Source organism: Cervus canadensis, chromosome 5, assembly GCF_019320065.1.
Source record: "Cervus canadensis isolate Bull #8, Minnesota chromosome 5, ASM1932006v1, whole genome shotgun sequence".
Classification (NCBI taxonomy): Eukaryota; Metazoa; Chordata; class Mammalia; order Artiodactyla; family Cervidae; genus Cervus; species Cervus canadensis.
The window spans coordinates 18,998,689-19,015,393 of NC_057390.1; the positions used below are offsets into that span (position 1 = coordinate 18,998,689).

Sequence of the window (16,705 nt, forward strand, 5' to 3'; positions counted from 1 at the left end):
TCCTGCGCAAGCGCACTTAACCGCATCCGCCAAGCCCCGCCTGCCGCAGCTTTCCAATTGATCCTGTTTTCGGAAACTCAGGAGCGAGCCGAGGCAAGCGCTCTGTAGAGCTGGCCCGGGGCGAGTAGAGCTTCCAGGTAAGGGGCTGTGGGCGCCTGGCAAGCGTTCTGTAGAGCTGGCCTGGGGAGAGTAGAGCTTCCAGGTAAGGGGCTGTGGGCGCCTGTCGAATGATAAAGGGTGGTGATCTGTACGCTGGCTGTAACTATCACACCGTCTCTTATGTTCCCACCCGTGAGTGGTCAAGTCTGTGGGATGAGCGCCAGGAGGGAAGGGATCGGCGGTCCCTGAAGGGAGTGTTTGGGACTGAGGCGTTTCTTGTCATCTTTCTGCTGTGCTACGTAGTCCATCTCTCCACTGGGATGTGTAATGAGACTCTCAGTACATGCGAAGCGTCGCTTTTTTAAAAAAGTATGTTTGAATTACAATGTTGTGTATTGTAATGTCCACAACTGTTGTACAGCAAAATGGCTCATTTATACATAAGTATATATATTTCCATATTCTTTTCCGTTATGGCTTATCACAAAATATTGACTATAATTCCCTGTGCTATACAGTAAGGTGTTGTTGTTTATACATTCTCGTTGAATCTACTACTCCCAAACTACCAATCCATCCGTCTTCCTACCTCCTCCCTTTGGCAACCACCAGTCTATTCTCCGTGTCCCTGATTCTGTCCCTTATTTCATAAATAGGTTCATTTGTGTCATATAAGTTCCACATATATCATATGGTATTTGTCTTTCTCTTTCTGACTTGCTTCACTTAGTATGATTATTTCTAGTGGCATCCATGTTGCTGCAAATGGCATTGTTTTGTTCTTTATCCATTTCTTTATCCATTCATCTGTCAGCCGACATTTAGGTTATTTCCATGTCTTGGCTATTGTGAAGAGCTTCTATGAACACGGGTGACGTAGCACTCTTGTTGACACCTCCCACCTGCTCTCTGCCAGAAAACAAACAAAAACAAAACCTGATACTGCAATCTGACCATTTGCAAGAACTGGTAACTCCATTGTTTATTCAAACCAAAAGCCCAACGGTCACCCTTGGCATCAGTCTTTCACATGCCACCTCCAATCCCATTATCCCTATCTTCAGAATATACCCAGAATCCGATGATTTCTCATCACTTCCATTGCGGTCTAGCCACTGTCATTTTGCCTGGATTATCACCTTGTGGAGTTTATCCTTATGCTTCATGGGAATAGATGATGCTGGGAAATATGTTGTACCCATAAAAAGGGGGCTTAAATGACCTGTAACGCCTATTCTTGTCTGCATGGCCCTTTAGAGCTAAATAGGTCCCTGAAAAATAATCTAATCCTATTTGCAGTAGAAACAGCTCTGAGACATAGGGTTTTGTGTGTGTGTGTGTGTGTGTGTGTGTGTGTGTGTGTGTGGTATTGAGCAAATCACTTACCTAAACTGAGTCTTAATTAAAGCAGGACTAACTGTACCTGGCAGGCTACAGTTCATGGGGTCACAGAGAGTGGGACATGACTGAGTGACTAAGCATAGCACAATTGTACCTATCTTACAGAGCTGTTAACGGTAATTAATATTTATTTTTATTTTTATTTATTTATTTATAGGGCTTCACTACTTAATTGTAGCATGGAGGATCTAGTTCCCTGATAAGGATTTAACCCATAGCCCTGTGTTTGGAGCACAGAGTCTTAGCCACTAGACCACCAGGGATGCCGTTAACAGTAATTAAATAGGATAAGAATGTTTGATATACTAGGTAGGTGTTTTATTGACTATGCCAAAGCCTTTGACTGTGTGGGTCACAACAAACTGTGGAAAATTCTGAAAGAGATGAGAATACCAGACCATCTGACCTGCCTCCTGAGAAATGTATATAAAGGTCAAGAAGCAACAGTTAGAACTGAACATGGAACAACAAACTGGTTCCAAATAGGAAAAGGAGTACGTCAAGGCTGTGTATTGTCATCCTGCTTATTTAACTTATAAGTAGAGTACATCATGCAAAATGTTGGGCTGGATGAATCACAAGTTGGAATCAAGATTGCCAGGAGGAACATTAATAACCTCAGATACGCAGATTGGCCACGTGATGTGAAGAGCTGACTCGTTTGAAAAGACCCTGATGCTGGGAAAGATTGAAGGCGATTGTGAAACAGATCTCCAGTCCAAGTTTGATGCATGAGACAAGTGCTCAGGGCTGGTGCACTGGGAAGGCCCAGAGGGATACAATGGAGGGGGAGGTAGGAGGGGGGTTCAGAATGGGGAACACATGTAAATCCATGGCTGATTCATATCAATGTATGGCAAAAACCACTACAATATTGTAAAGTGATTAGCCTCCAACTAATATAAATAAATGGAAAAAAAAAGAGAGATCTATGTCAACACTTCATAATGCAGTTTACTATGCTAAACAAGATTTCCATTATTCTAATGACCCTATTCAAGTCTGGCAAATAAAGCAATGAAGAAAAAAAAAAAGTGAAGGCGGGAGGAGAAGGGGACAACAGAGGATGAGTTGGTTGGATGGCATCACCGACTCAATGGGCATGAATTTGAGTAAACTCCAGGAGTTGGTGATGGACAGGGAGGTCTGGCATGCTGCAGTCCATGGGGTCGCAAAGAGTCAGACTCGACTGAGCGACTGAACTGAACACAGATGACACCACCCTTATGGCAGAAAGCGAAGAAGAACTGAAAGAGCCTCTTGATGAAAGTGAAAGAGGAGAGTGAAAAAGTTGGCTTAAAACTCAACATTCAGAAAACTAAGATCATGGCATCTGGTCCCATCACTTCATGGCAAATAGATGGGGAAACAATGGAAACAGAGACTATTTTTTTGGGCTCCAAAATCACTGCACATGGTGACTGCAGCCATGAAATTAAAAGACGCTTGCTTCTTGGAAGAAAAGCTTTGATCAACCTAGACAGTATATTGAAAAGCAGAGACATTACTTAATCAACAAAGGTCCATGTAGTCAAAGCTACGGTTTTTCCAGTAGTCATTGAGAGTTGGACTATAAAGAAAGCTGAGCACTGAAGAATTGATGTTTTTGAACTGTGGTGTTGGAGAAGACTCTTGAGAGTCCGTTGGATTGCAAGGAGATCCACCCAGTCCATCCTAAAGGAAATCAGTCCTGAATATTCATTGGAAGGCCTGATGCTAAAGCTGAAACTCCAATACTCTGGCCTCCTGATGCAAAGAACCAACTCATTGGAAAAGACCCTGATACTGGGAAAGATTGAAGGCGAGAGGAGAAGGGGACGACAGAGGATGAGATGGTTGGATGGCATCACTGACGTGATGGACATGAGTTTGACTAGGCTGTGGGAGTTGGTGATGGACAGGGAAACCTAGCATGCTGCAGTCCATGGGGTCGCAAGGAGTCTGACATGACTGAGCGGCTGAACTGAGCTGAAATCATTATGTGTAAAAATACTATTATTATCAATGAAGAATCTGAGCTTTAGAGACACTGGGTGAATTACTGCAAATGCTGTACATAATATATAAAGACAACCATCCACAGCTCTGCTTCACATACTTCCAGTTCAGAAATCCCAACAAAGAGAGCTTCTTTCCCACCACAATCCATGTATAAGTATCATTAAGGAAAGAGAGTGAAAAAGCTGGTGTAAACCTATATTCAAAAAACTAAGATCATGACATCCAGTCCCATCACTTCATGGCAGATAGATGGGGAAACAATGGAAACAGTGACAGATTTAATTTTCTTGGGCTCTAAAAATCACTGTGGATTGTGACTGCAGCCTGAAATTAAAAGATGCTTGCTCCTTAGAAAAAGAGCTATGACAAATCTAGACAGTGTATTAAAAAGCAGAAACACACTTTTCTGACTAAGGTCCGTGTAGTCAAAGCTATAGTTTTTCCAGTCGTCATGTACAAATGTGAGAGTTGGACCATGAAGAAGGCTGAGCGCCGAAGAATTGATGCTTTCGAACTGTTATGCTGAAGAAGACCCTTGAGGATCCCTTGGACTGCAAGGAGATCAAACCAGTCAATCCTAAAGGAAATCAACCTTAAGTACTCATTAGAAGGAATGATGCTGAAGCTGAAGCTACAGTACTGTGGCCACCTGATGCACAGAGCCGACTCATTGAAAAAGACCCTGATTCTGGGAAAGATTAAGGACAGGAGAAGAAGAGGGAGACAAAGGATGAGACGGTTAGATGGCATCACCGACTCAATGGACATGAGTTTGAGCAAACTCTGGGAGATGGTGAAGGACAGGGAAGCCTGGTGTGCTGCAGTCCATGGGGGTCTCAAAGAGTTGGACATGACTGAGCGACTGAATATCCACAACAGGGAAAGAGATGTTTATTTGCCCTATTTAGGTCATCCCCTCCCCTCTTACTAGGACATAGGGTACTATAACTGGCCACCTTATGCCCCAGGGTGTACTAATTGCCACCCTCCAGTAGAACCACAAGGAAGGCAGAGGGCTAAGTTCCAAAAGGAGGGATGATGAACAGGCCGACACAGTGTATGTGCACTGCAGCAAGTGACTCCCTTTTGCATCCAGCAACTGCACCAGAAGCATTGACAGCACTTGGGAGCCTGTTAGAAATTCAGAGCCTTGGACTGGAGCTCAGAGTCAAACTCTGCATTTTGAGAAACATGCTGCATGCTAAAAGTCGCTTCAGTTGTGTCCAACTCTTTGTGACTCCATGGACTGACTGTAGCCTACCAGGCTCTTCTCTCCATGGGGATTCTCCAGGCAAGAATACTGGGTTGAGTTGCCATGCCCTTCTCCAGGGGATCTTTCCGACCCAGGGATTGAACCCACGTCTCCCTGTGGCTCCTGCTTCGTAGGCAGACTCTTTACCGCTGAGCTTCTAGGGAAGCCACGAGAAAATCCTGGGGCAATTCATATACACAGGAAAGTTTGAAGTACACTTTTCTGGATAGTTATTTTATCCCTTTAAGGGCTAATTATTACATGATTTTAACTATTTTGGCTAAAACTGTCCTCAGAAGTGTTTCCATATAAGTGAAGTGTTAACTATATCTAGTTACCAATGAACAGCTTGAACATGAAGTGCTGTGGAGAGAGGCCTGGAGTAGTCAAGACAGCCATTTGTAAAAATGGGTAGCGTAGGCCTAGGAGAATGAACTGTCTGCAGTGTGTTCAGAGGACAGTGAGACCGTGTGGAGTGAGTAATGAATCCTGAAAAAGAGCCAGAGGTCGGATTATGGGGGATCTCTCCTGCTGCCGTGTGAAAGTGATGGTTCCTCCACTACCCCCAGGGGAAAGTTTGCTGAAGGATTTGAAACCAGCAAGTAACATGGCCTGACTTCTTCTTTTTTTTTTTTTTAAAAAAAAACAAAAAAACACTTTGGAGAGGTCATAGAGGACCTCTGTGGATTGGAAGAGGAGAGGCCAAAGGCAACAAGACCAATTAGGAAGCAGCTGTGACAGTTAAGGTGAGAAAGAAATGCCTGAACTAAAGTAGTGGTCACAGCTATAAGAAAAAAATGCCTATGAGGGATAATGTGGAAGAAGAGTGGACGGAGGTTTATGAGAGGTCAGGAAGGGGGAGATAGTGGCGACATTAATTTGGAAATATAGAGACAAAGGCAGTCGGGGTGGGGGAGAGAATGAGTTGTTTGGATTGTTGAGTTTGAGGGCTCAACCCAGAAAGATGTCAAGAGAGCACTTGAATATGGAGTAGGGTTCTAGAGAAAGGTCACAGCTGAGGATGCATGCAAGTTTATTTCCATTTTGGTAAACTGAAAATTAGTTCTGTTACCATACGTAAAGGATTTCCCAGGTAGTGCTGGTGGTAAAGAAGCCACCTGCCAATGCAGGGAATGTAAGAGACGCAGGTTCTATCCCTGGGTCGGGAAGATTCCCTGGAGGAGGGCATGGCAACCCACTCCGGTATTCTTGCCTGGAGAATCCCGTGGACAGAGGAGCCTGGTGGGGTACAGTCCATAGGTTCACAAAGAGTCTGACACACCTGAAGTGACTTAGCATTCACGCATGCACACCATATGTGAAATAGATAGCTAGCAGGAAGCTGATGTATAACACGGGGAGCTCAACACAGTGCTGTCTGACAACCTGGAGGGATAGAGTGAGGGTAGGATGGGGCTGGGCTGGGAGGGAGGTTCAAGAAGGAGGGGACATATGTATATTTGTGGCTGATTCATGTCGTCATATGGCAGAAACCAACACAACATTGTAAGGCAGTTATCCTTCAATTAAAAACAAATTTTTAAAAATTGATGGTAGAAGAAGGGACAGTAATGTTTTCAAGATTGCACACATCTAGTAAGTGGTCATGCTGGGGTTTGAAATAAAACCTTGAATCTGCATCTTAAAAAAAAAATTGTGACTTCATTCTGTTTGCTTTGTAGATACTTTTGCCATATGAAGTTGAACATGGCAGAAGAGGAGGACTATATGTCTGATTCCTTCATTAATGTCCAGTAAGTAAATGTGCACACCCCATATAATGATACGTGTAAGACATTAAGGAATTGGAGATTTTTAAGCAATGCCATTGATTTTAAAGGTGAGGTTGGAAATTTCATCTTACTGCTTTATGAGAACATTTCCTACATGTCTATGATACAAAGATGCTTCTAATGCTAGCCATTTTACTTTGGCACTCAATTCTTTTTCTTCCACACTACCAAGGACATTTTACTGTTTTCCTTTATTTCATCTTTTCACCCCCTTTTGAGAGTTTCCTTTTATTATTGCCAATCTCCTAAAAAAAAATCAGTCTTACTATTTCTTATTTTTTCAACTCTGCATTTTGTTTCTTACCTTCTAATACCAGCCTTCATCATTTTTACCAAAACAGCCATTCTCACAGGACATTGGTTATGTTCTAATAGTGGTGATAACAGAGTTACTCCTAAAGGTGGCCCTGAAATATTAAGTAGTGTCAAGTGAGTAAGTGGCAAAGTTATGAGAAACTTCCATGTACTAGTCTAAAATAACCTTTTCCCTCATTCTTCAGAGACGATATCAGACCAGGCTTGCCAATGCTGAGGCAAATCCGGGAAGCCCGTCGAAAAGAAGAAAAGCGACAGGAAGCGAATCTGAAAAACAGACAGAAGAGTATAAAAGAAGAAGAACAAGAGAGACGTGACACGGGGTTGAAGAACGCACTCGGCTGTGAAAACAAAGGGTTTGCTCTGCTTCAGAAGATGGGGTATAAAAGCGGTCAGGCCCTCGGCAAGAGCGGTGAGTCAGAGCCAGAAATGGACAGCTGTTCTTAACCACCAAATGGTAACTTATTGATGGGGACCAGTGATGACTCTTTCCTCTCTGTCCATCTACACAGAGATTGAAACAACTTAAGCTTCCTGGTCTCTGGGCTGGCAAGCTTGTGGAGAACTTCCATCTTCCCACAGCCACTTCGGACATATGCCACCCAGAGCTGCTTAGCAGCCCAGCTTGGCCCTGAAGGAGTGGGATGGATGAGGCTTGCCATGGAGGCAGCAGCTAAGAATGATGACAAGAGAAGGGTTAAGAAGTGCAGTGGCCCAGGGCATTCTCTGGGGGTTCAGTGGCTAACACTCTGCTCCCGATGCACGGGGCCCAGCTTCGATCCCCAGTCAGGGAACTAGACCCCTGCAAGCTGCAACTAAGACCTAGCACAGCCCAATAAATAAATAAATGTTTCTTTAAAAAAAGAAAGGGGGGCTTCCCTCGCGGTCCAGTAGTTGGGACTTCACCTTTCAATGCAGAGGGGGCAGGTTCGATCCCTGTTCAGAAAGCTGAGATCCCACATGCCAAGTGGCAAAAAAACAAGAACAAAGACTTTAAAAAATGACCCACATCAAAAATATCTTAAAGAAAGCAGAGTTCAGTGACCCAAAGGACAGGGGAGCAACACTAGAGATGATGGCCAGACTCCGGCCTGCTTGCTCTGTACCTGTGGCAGCTGCCGAGTGACCCCTCCGCTGGAGAGGCTCAGTTCTCACCTCTGTTTTAGGAATGAGATTGCTTATTAAGACATAGAGGTCATACACGTGGTATCTTCTATAAGCTGTTTTTCTCTTCTCTCCTTTATTGTCCTTGCTTTGACTTTCCTAGCAAGGCTTTGCTCTCTCTTAAGCTGCCACCCTCTTGTATATATATCAGTGAAAATTCCTATGTTTAGGTGGCATTGGAGGCTGTCCATCAGCTTTATTGAGGACTTAGTATTTGAAGGCCAAGGGAAGTAGTTGATTATGGTGTACTGATGTTCAGTTTCGATTTTGACTATCACTGAAACTGGAAGGGATACGCATAGAACATTATAAAGGTGCATAGTGCACCCACCAACAGTTTGAGGAAGAATTTCTAAAGTAATTGTGCCTTGTTCTCTTTTTTTTAGGAGATGGTATTGTTGAACCAATTCCTCTCAATGTCAAAACAGGTGTGTAATTACTGTTGTGGGTGTTTGCTGTTAGTAACAGCTTACACATAGCACATATGCTTGTTTAATAAATAGTTTTTTATTGTGGTACTATTACAGTTCTTATCATGTAGAATGTTTCTTAAACTCCTAGACCTTTTAAACTAAAAATAAAATTAAGTTTTAATGAGTATAAAATAAAATTTAAATCATGAAAGTAACGGGAAAATTGTTGTAACCATCAAAAATACAAAGCTATTTTTATCTGTTGAATGTCCTAAAAGTATCCTGATTTATCCACTAAATGTTTTTCTTAATAATTGAACAAATTAAAGGGAAAAGTATATATTTTTTATTTGTTCATCATATTTATATAAAAGCATGACTGTTGATACTTTTTTCCCAATTTGAAAAAAATGTGGATAGTATTGACATCTTTTTAGATCAGACTGATAATCTTTGTGAAAATCAAATTGTGAATTTGGGTTAAAAAAAAAAAACTCCAGTGTTTTCTCCTGTCCTTCTTATCAAATGATTTTGAGTGTACTGAAGTTAGAATTGCATTCAATTTGTAAGTATTTAGGTAATTCCCTGGCAGTCCAGTGGTTAGGACTCCATGTTTTCACTGCCAGGGACCTGGGTTAAATTCCTGGTTGAGAAACTGAGATCCTGCCAGCTGCATGGCATGGCCAGAAAAAAAAATTTAAGTTGTCACATTTCGACATACAAAGTTAGTAGGTTTCTCATCAGTGTTTCCTGTTTGAGCAGGGAAAAGTGGCATTGGTCATGAGACATTGTTAAAACGGAAAGCAGAGGAAAAATTGGAAAGCTACAGAAGAAAGATTCACATGAAAAGCCAAGCTGAAGAAAGAGCAGCAGAACAGTTTCGGTAATTGAGCTGTTTTTAGTCTCCTCGTTCCTTTATTGGGGTATGTTTCCTGGTATTTGGGCATTTAACATGGATAAAGAGAGCACAGACCTCTGGTGTACTATTTTTTTCTTTGATTTAGGATTCGACTTAAAAATAAGCAAGACGAAATGAAGCTAGAAGGAGATCTTAGAAGAAGTCAGAGAGCTTGTCAACAATTGGATGCTCAGAAGGTAATCCTTTTACCTGCTTTCAGTTTGGTAAAGTGTTTTGGCACCCAGTATGATTTACCGTGTATTTTTTTTTTTGGCCTCGCCACATAGCGTGTGTGACCAGGGGTCAAACTTGTGCCCTCTGCACTGGAAGTGTGCCTTCTGCATTGGAAGTATTGGAGTCTTAACCACTGAACCGCCAGGAATGTCCCATATTTTTATTTTTAAAGAGAGAGACAGAACTCCAAGCTTAGTGTATCTGCCCATTAAAACTTTCAGATGCACTGTTGATCTGTGATAACTGGTATGCACAATAATGACTTGTTCACTGCAGGAACATAGTCTGAGTGATCTTTAAGCGTTAAATACCATTTTTCACTTAACTGTTCTCCATTTATTTGAATATTGATTACTCAGAACTATTACTCAGAATTGTGGAAATTCTGTTCACCTGAATGCTTGGCTAATCAGAAGAGCCTATTTTCAGTCCATATTCAGTAACTTCCATGTCTGTAACTAGTAAAATCATGTAGAATGTTATTTCAGATTTCAGTAGTTCTCAAAATTCAATTTTTGATTTGATTTTTCTTTAATTTTTTTATTTTGATGGTTCACCTACCAGCAAAATAAAGTGACTTCATTTAAATTCTCAGAAATGTTTGTAAAATTTCCCTTATATGTAAATAGATCGCTGGAAGCAATCTCTCACTTTCCAGTATTTCCATAGCATGTTATTTTGAATATATGTCATGATACTTAAGATTTCTTAGCTATATATCATTTTATACCCATTAAGCTACTTATCCCCATAGCTTCTTTTCCCTACTAGATTGTCAGCAATTGGGAGGCAGTATTCTAACTGGGCTTTGCATCTCCATAGTTCCATAGTACAGGGCTTCCCAGGTGGCTCAGTGGTAAAGAATCCGCCAATGCAGGAGACACAGGAGACTCGGGTTTGATGCCTGGGTCAGGAAGATCTCCTGGAGAAGGAAATGGCAACCCACTCTAGTATTCTAAGCTGGAAAATTCCATGGGCAGAAGAGCCTGGGGTCAGAGTCAGACACAACTGAGCAACTGAACTCACATGCACTGTTCCATGGTGTGGAAATTAAAGCAGTAAATATTTAGTTGAAAGAGTGAATTCATGTTGACATGAACAAACTTGTGATAATCTTTATGTTTAGCTTTGTTTAATTGGGAATAATTCTACATTTTCAGAATATTCAAGTTCCCAGGGAGGCATGGTACTGGTTGAGGCCTGAAGAGGAAACTGAAGAAGAGGCAGAGGAAGAAAAAGAGCAAGATGAAGATGAATATAAGAGTGAAGATTTAAGTGTATGGTTTGTTTGGGTTTTTTTTTGGAGAATAATTGCTTTACAATATTAGGGACTACCCTGGTGGTGCAGGGGCTAAGACTCTGCACTCCCAATGCAGGGGGCCAAAGTTCAATCCCTAGTAGGGGAACTAGATCTCACATTCCCCAACTAAGTCCTGGCACAGACAAATTAAAATAATAAGTAAATACAATATTGTATTAGCCTCTGCCAGATGCCATCATGAATCAGCCACATTAAATGTGTGTTTTAGCACCAGTTCCTTAAGCTGGGTGTCTCAGCCTTGGCACAATTAACATTTTGAACTGTGTAATTGTTTGTTGTGGGGCTGTTCTATACATTGTAAGTTATCTTGGAGCATCTGTGGCCTCCATCCACCATCCACTGCACTTCCCCCTGTGACAATCAAAAATGTTTCCAGCTCAGTTCAGTTGCTCAGTCATGTCCGACTCTTTGCGACCCCATGGACTGCAGTACAACAGGCTTCCCTGTCCATCACTAACTCTCAGAGCTTGCTTAAACTCATATCCATAGAGTTGGTGATGCCATCCAACCATCTCATCCTCTGTCGTCCCCTTCTCTTTCTGCCTTCAGTCTTTCCCAGCATCAGGGTCTTTTCCAATGAGTCAGTTCTTCACATCAGGTGGCCAGAGTATTGGAGTTTCAACTTCAGCATCAGTCCTTCCAATGAATATTCAGGACTGATTTCCTTTAGGATAAACTGGTTTGATCTCCTTGCAGTCCAAGGGTCTCTCAAGAGTCTTCTCCAACACCACAGTTCAAAAGCACCAATTCTTTATAGTCTGACTCTCACATCCATACATGACTACTGGAAAAACCATAGCTTTGACTAGACAGACCTTAGTCGGCAAAGTAATCTGCTTTGTAATATGCTGCCTAGGTTGGTCATAGCTTTTCCTCCAAGGAGCAAGTGTCTTTTAATTTCAGGCTGCAGTCACCATCTGCAGTGAAAAATAAAAGTCTCCCACTGTTTCCATTGTTTCCCCATCTATTTGCCATGAAGTGATGGGACCAGATGCCATGATCTTAGATTTCTGAATGTTGAGTTTTAAGCCAGCTTTTCCACTCTCCTCTTTCACTTTCATCAACAGGCTGTTTAGTTTTTCTTCACTTTCTGCCGTAAGGGTGGTGTCATCTGTGTATCTTAGGTTATTCATACTTCTCCCGGCAATCTTGATTCCAGCTTGTGCTTCATCCAGTCCAGTGTTTCTCATGATGTACTCTGCATATAAGTTACATAAACAGTGTGACTATATACAGCCTTTCCCAATACTCCTTTTCCAATTTGGAACCAGTCTGTTGTTCCATGTCCAGTTCTAACTGTTGCTTCTTAACCTGTATACAGATTTCTCAGGAGGCAGGTGAGGTGGTCTGGTATTCCCATCTCTTGAAGGATTTTCCACAGTTTGTTATGATCCACACAGTCAAAGGGTTTGGCATAGTCAATAAAGCAAAAGTAGATGTTTTTGTGGAACTCTCTTGCTTTTTCAATGCTCCAACGGATGTTGGCAATTTGATCTCTGGTTCCTCTTCCTTTTCTAAATCTGTCTTGAACATCTGGAAGTTCATGGTTCATGTACTGTTGAAGCCTGGCTTGGAGAATTTTGAGCATTACTTTGCTAGCATGTGAGATGAGTGCAATTGTGCAGTAGTTTGAACATTCTTTGGCATTGCCTTTCTTTGGGATTGGGATGAAAACTGACCTTTTCCAATCCTGTGGCCACTGCCAAGTTTTCCAAATTTGCTGGCATATTGAGTGCAGCACTTTCACAGCATTATCTTTTAGGATTTGAAATAGCTCAACTGGAATTCCATCACCTCCACTAGCTTTCTTTGTAGTGATGCTTCCTAAGGCCCACTTGACTTCACACTCCAAGATGTCTGGCTCTAGGTGAGTGATCGTACCATCATGGTTATCTGGGTCATAAAGATCTTTCTTGTACAGTTCTTCTGTGTATTCTTGCCACCTCTTCTTAATATCTTCTGCTTCTGTTAGGTTCATACCGTTTCTGTCCTTTATTGTGCCCATCTTTGTGTGAAATGTTCCCTTGGTATCTCTGATTTTCTTGAAGAGATCTCTAGTCTTTCCCATTCTATTGTATTTCTCTATTTCTTTGCACTGATCACTGAGGAAAGCTTTTTATCTCCAGACATTGCTAAATTTTCACTTGAAGGAAAAAAATCACTCCTAGTTGAGAACTACTACATTATAGGTTTATTTTATTAACCCCAAATCAAAACTTCATGTAAATGGCCCTTTTAGCTTCAGTTTACCCCTTTCACCTCAGTTTGGATGATGTATTAGCTGCAAATGTAAATTATGTTGATATCTACTTTGTTTCCTATTGAACTTCTGAAAGTAATTCTGAGTACCTCCTCCCCCCAACTCACCCACATACAAGACAAAGTCAAAAAACACAATTCAAAGTAAGTAGAGAGTTTTCAAGAAAAGAATACACGTTTCTATGGTTACTTGTATAAAAGAGTGTGTAGGAAACATTCACAATTTGAAAAATCTTTGTTCCACCTAACTGGGAAACCATTGATGAGAACTGTAGTGCCGGAGTGAGACAGTTCCACCCAGATTCTTGGAAACTATTAATAGAAGGGGTCTTAAAGGATGGTGATTCTAATAGAGCCAGCCACAGTCTATTGTTGAAATGTTAACAAGTGGCCTGTGTTGTGTCTGACAGATGTGAAATAGGGCAGCTAGTAAACTGGGACATGTTCTAATATATTCTACCCTTGACACCTCTCCTAACTGAGCGTTATGAGAGGATTTATGGCCTTGGGGTAATTGAGCATAATCTAAGAGACCTAAAAACAAAAATGCTGTTCAATGTGAACTATTAATGTGCTTGTATCCTACCTATACCTAGGTACTGGAAAAATTACAAATACTGACTAGTTATTTAAGAGAAGAACATCTGTATTGTATTTGGTGTGGAACAGCCTATGAAGGTAAGAAGATACTTTATGCTCTAAAAACTATTGGATACAAATGCTCTTTGATTTCAGCTTTGATTTTTTTTTTAATGAAATTCATATTTCCCATAGACAATGGAAATTTTTTATTCCATCCAAAGGGCAATGTTGGATGAATGCTTTAAAGAAATAGTGGGTAGAGAAAGAATTGAGGGTTAATTAAAGGTGCTTTTAACTTTTCAGAAACTGAAGGTGCAGAAGGGAATTTTTCAGTCTTCTATTTCAAAAGAAAGAATTTTTTAATCAGTTGAAGATGATAAATTTTTTTCATGCTTTATTTTTCCACAATTCTTCAGCTACCAGAAAGATACAGTAAATTTTTAGAACCAATTTTTTTGTAGTTAGGTAGAATATTGTCTGTGAACCATAGAAATCAGAATGTTGAAATCCACTCCATTTTTTTTTCATTGTAAGGAAAGAAATGGTTAAAACGTGTCAGATGTCTTAAAGACACAAGTGCTTTCTTTTCTAGCACTTGCCCAAGCCAGCTTTGTTAACTTGAACTTAAGGACTTTGTACTTGAGAGTGAAGAATTTGGGATTATTGTTGTATCTTTTCCTGGTTTGTTTAGCAGAGGAGGGAAGCAGACACAACTACAAAATACATGTTATGCTGAAACAATTTTCTAAAATAGTTTACTGTGCAATTTGTATTAATTGTTTCTTTTCCTCACATAAATTACAGATAAAGAAGACCTGTCTTCAAATTGTCCAGGACCAACTTCTGCAGATCATGACTAAGATTATTCTCAATAAAGTGGAAGCGTGGCAAATGTTCTTGTTTCCTAAAGACAGATAGCTGGGCAGTTAGAATTCCCAAATTTTTGATACCGGTAAAGAAAGGGGACTTCATGTGTTTTGTTCTTTTTGTACATTAGAAGTTCTTTGTACTTTAGAATATAATTCTTTACTAACTTGAACATATAATGGAAAGCCATTGCAGAGCACAAGTATTACAGACACCAGCAATTACAGTTCATGACTCTGTCATGACGTTTATGGGGTTAAAGGACACCAGCTCTCTTATTCCCCTTTTCACTTTGGAACAAATTGAGACATGAGACGTGGGAGTTTGAGATCAAAATATCAGCTTTATTACTAACGGAATGAAGAGCTACTTGACTTCTTCTCCAGTCACACTCCCTGTGAGATCTCCCTGCTTAGAGAGAACTGCAGACCTTGCCTCAGAGGGAGGAAGGATAGAGCCCGTCTTAGCTGTCGAGGTGAGAGAACCAACCCTCAAGGCGAAGAGGAGAGGCACACCTCCTCAGCTCCTTTTCCCAAAACCACTCATCAGGAGAGATACAGCTCTGCTGAGAAGGGATGAATACAGGCTCACAGAACTTCTTCCCACAATTCTGTCTTCCAAGGAGCAAGAAGAGGTTCCCTTCCCTGCATGCAAGCATGAGGAGGAGGCGAAAAGTATCCCCCTCAATGAGAGTAATTTCAGAGGCAAGGTTCCATTAATAGTACTTAATTCTAATGAGTTTTAGAGACAAAGTAATTATGATATTCCATAAAATCATGAGTTTTCATGGCAATGTGTGTATCCATTATGAGTGAACTATTGCAAGTTTTGGCTAAAGAAACAATAGTTGGGAGTAACTTGAAACATCAGGTGATCCAAATTCTTAATTGTTTGACAACATTCCCAGAAGGTGGTAATCCTACCTCTACCTTGATTTGTCCAGCCGCAGAGAGCTCACTGCCTTAAAAGAGCTGGGTAGCACTAAGTCATTTTTAAAGTTATTTTTCTGTCTTAAGCTGAATTCTGCTTCCCTATAACTTAACCAAATACAGCTAAAGACATACCATGTGGCACATTCCTAGAGAGCTCCATGTAAGTTTGGGCATCAAAATTATGAACTTTTTTTAAAGTTCCCAAGCTCAGATACTACCCTTAGTGACTTAATTCAGCTAGTCTAGGATAGTTTCTAGATATCTATTTATTTTAAAGTTCTGAGTTTGATTATCACCTGTAGATAAGAACTCGTTCTCTAGGTTAAACCAGAGCACAGCTGTTCTTTGGATCAAGTTGTGACCTTACCTGTACAGTTTCACAGCTCACCTTTCTGAAGCACTGAGCAAGAGATCAGCCTCTTACTATAAACAGCATACTTGAGAACACAGCCGAAGCTAACCTACACTTAGCCAAATTAAGATTATCAATAGTATGAGTTGTATTAATATGACCTAATTAACTTGTCCTCGAGTTTAACTTGGAGAGCTTTAAAAAAAATGATAGTACAAAGATTATCATACTTCCAGAAAGTCTATATAATTGATCCCTCTGGTCTGTGCACCACTACCCTTGATACCAACATGCAGTAGAGCTTGAAAACCTAGTCAACGTCTGGGCCTCAGTTCTTCATCTAGAAACTGAATTATTATTTTTATGAGTATAAATACATATGTAAAATATTGGAGCTTATATAGTTGGACAATACTGTTTGATACTTTTTTCATGTAAAAAATAATAACATTGTATTAACAGATAAAACAGGAGTACATCTTCTTCTTGCAGTTATAATCACATCCTTGCCTGTCATTTTAGCCATCATACTGACATTTGTTCTGTCAGACCCGAAGCCATGTAGATTCTTTCAGACTGAATGGAGTTAGGAACTGGCTTCTTTTTCTCCTTGTACTATGGGGCTACCTGCCCAGTGGCCTAGAGTATGTTCGTGAAAAAAATAAATAAATATGTTCATGAATATATTCATTAACATAAGAATAGGAATAACCTTGACTGAACCCAAGAGTCCACCAGAGTTGTGGTCTGCATTTCCAGGCCAGAGGCCAGCACTCAGCCTGCCTTAGAGAGTGGGAGACATCCCTCTATTCTTACCACCAA

At 40.8% G+C, this 16,705-nt stretch overlaps 1 protein-coding gene across 3 annotated transcripts; it reads left to right on the plus strand.

Moving 5' to 3' along the window:
- The first annotated feature begins 10 nt into the window (after window positions 1-10).
- On the plus strand, window positions 11-16,351 carry GPATCH11 (G-patch domain containing 11). 3 transcript variants are annotated; one of them, XM_043468336.1, is made up of 9 exons: window positions 11-137; window positions 6,436-6,507; window positions 7,047-7,273; window positions 8,412-8,453; window positions 9,201-9,321; window positions 9,443-9,533; window positions 10,731-10,847; window positions 13,747-13,828; window positions 14,537-16,351. In XM_043468336.1, exons 2-9 carry the CDS (start codon window positions 6,449-6,451, stop codon window positions 14,590-14,592), a joined length of 795 nt encoding a protein of 264 aa, XP_043324271.1. In that variant the 5' UTR covers window positions 11-137; window positions 6,436-6,448; the 3' UTR covers window positions 14,593-16,351. The 3 variants fall into 3 exon arrangements, with proteins under 3 accessions (XP_043324271.1, XP_043324272.1, XP_043324273.1); XM_043468337.1 differs by having other exon boundaries at window positions 131-202; XM_043468338.1 differs by lacking the exon at window positions 11-137 and adding an exon at window positions 4,841-5,499.
- The last annotated feature ends 354 nt before the right edge of the window (window positions 16,352-16,705 follow it).

What these genes read in the sequence shown, in the direction of transcription:
- GPATCH11 (XM_043468336.1), top strand. Translation starts at nt 6,449, where the DNA reads ATGAAGTTGAACATGGCAGAAGAGGAGGACTATATGTCTGATTCCTTC. An exon ending in TCCTCTCAATGTCAAAACAG is followed by an intron (nt 8,454 to 9,200) that starts GTGTGTAATTAC and finishes CTGTTTGAGCAG; the next exon opens with GGAAAAGTGGCATTGGTCAT. An exon ending in ATAAGAGTGAAGATTTAAGT is followed by an intron (nt 10,848 to 13,746) that starts GTATGGTTTGTT and finishes ACCTATACCTAG; the next exon opens with GTACTGGAAAAATTACAAAT.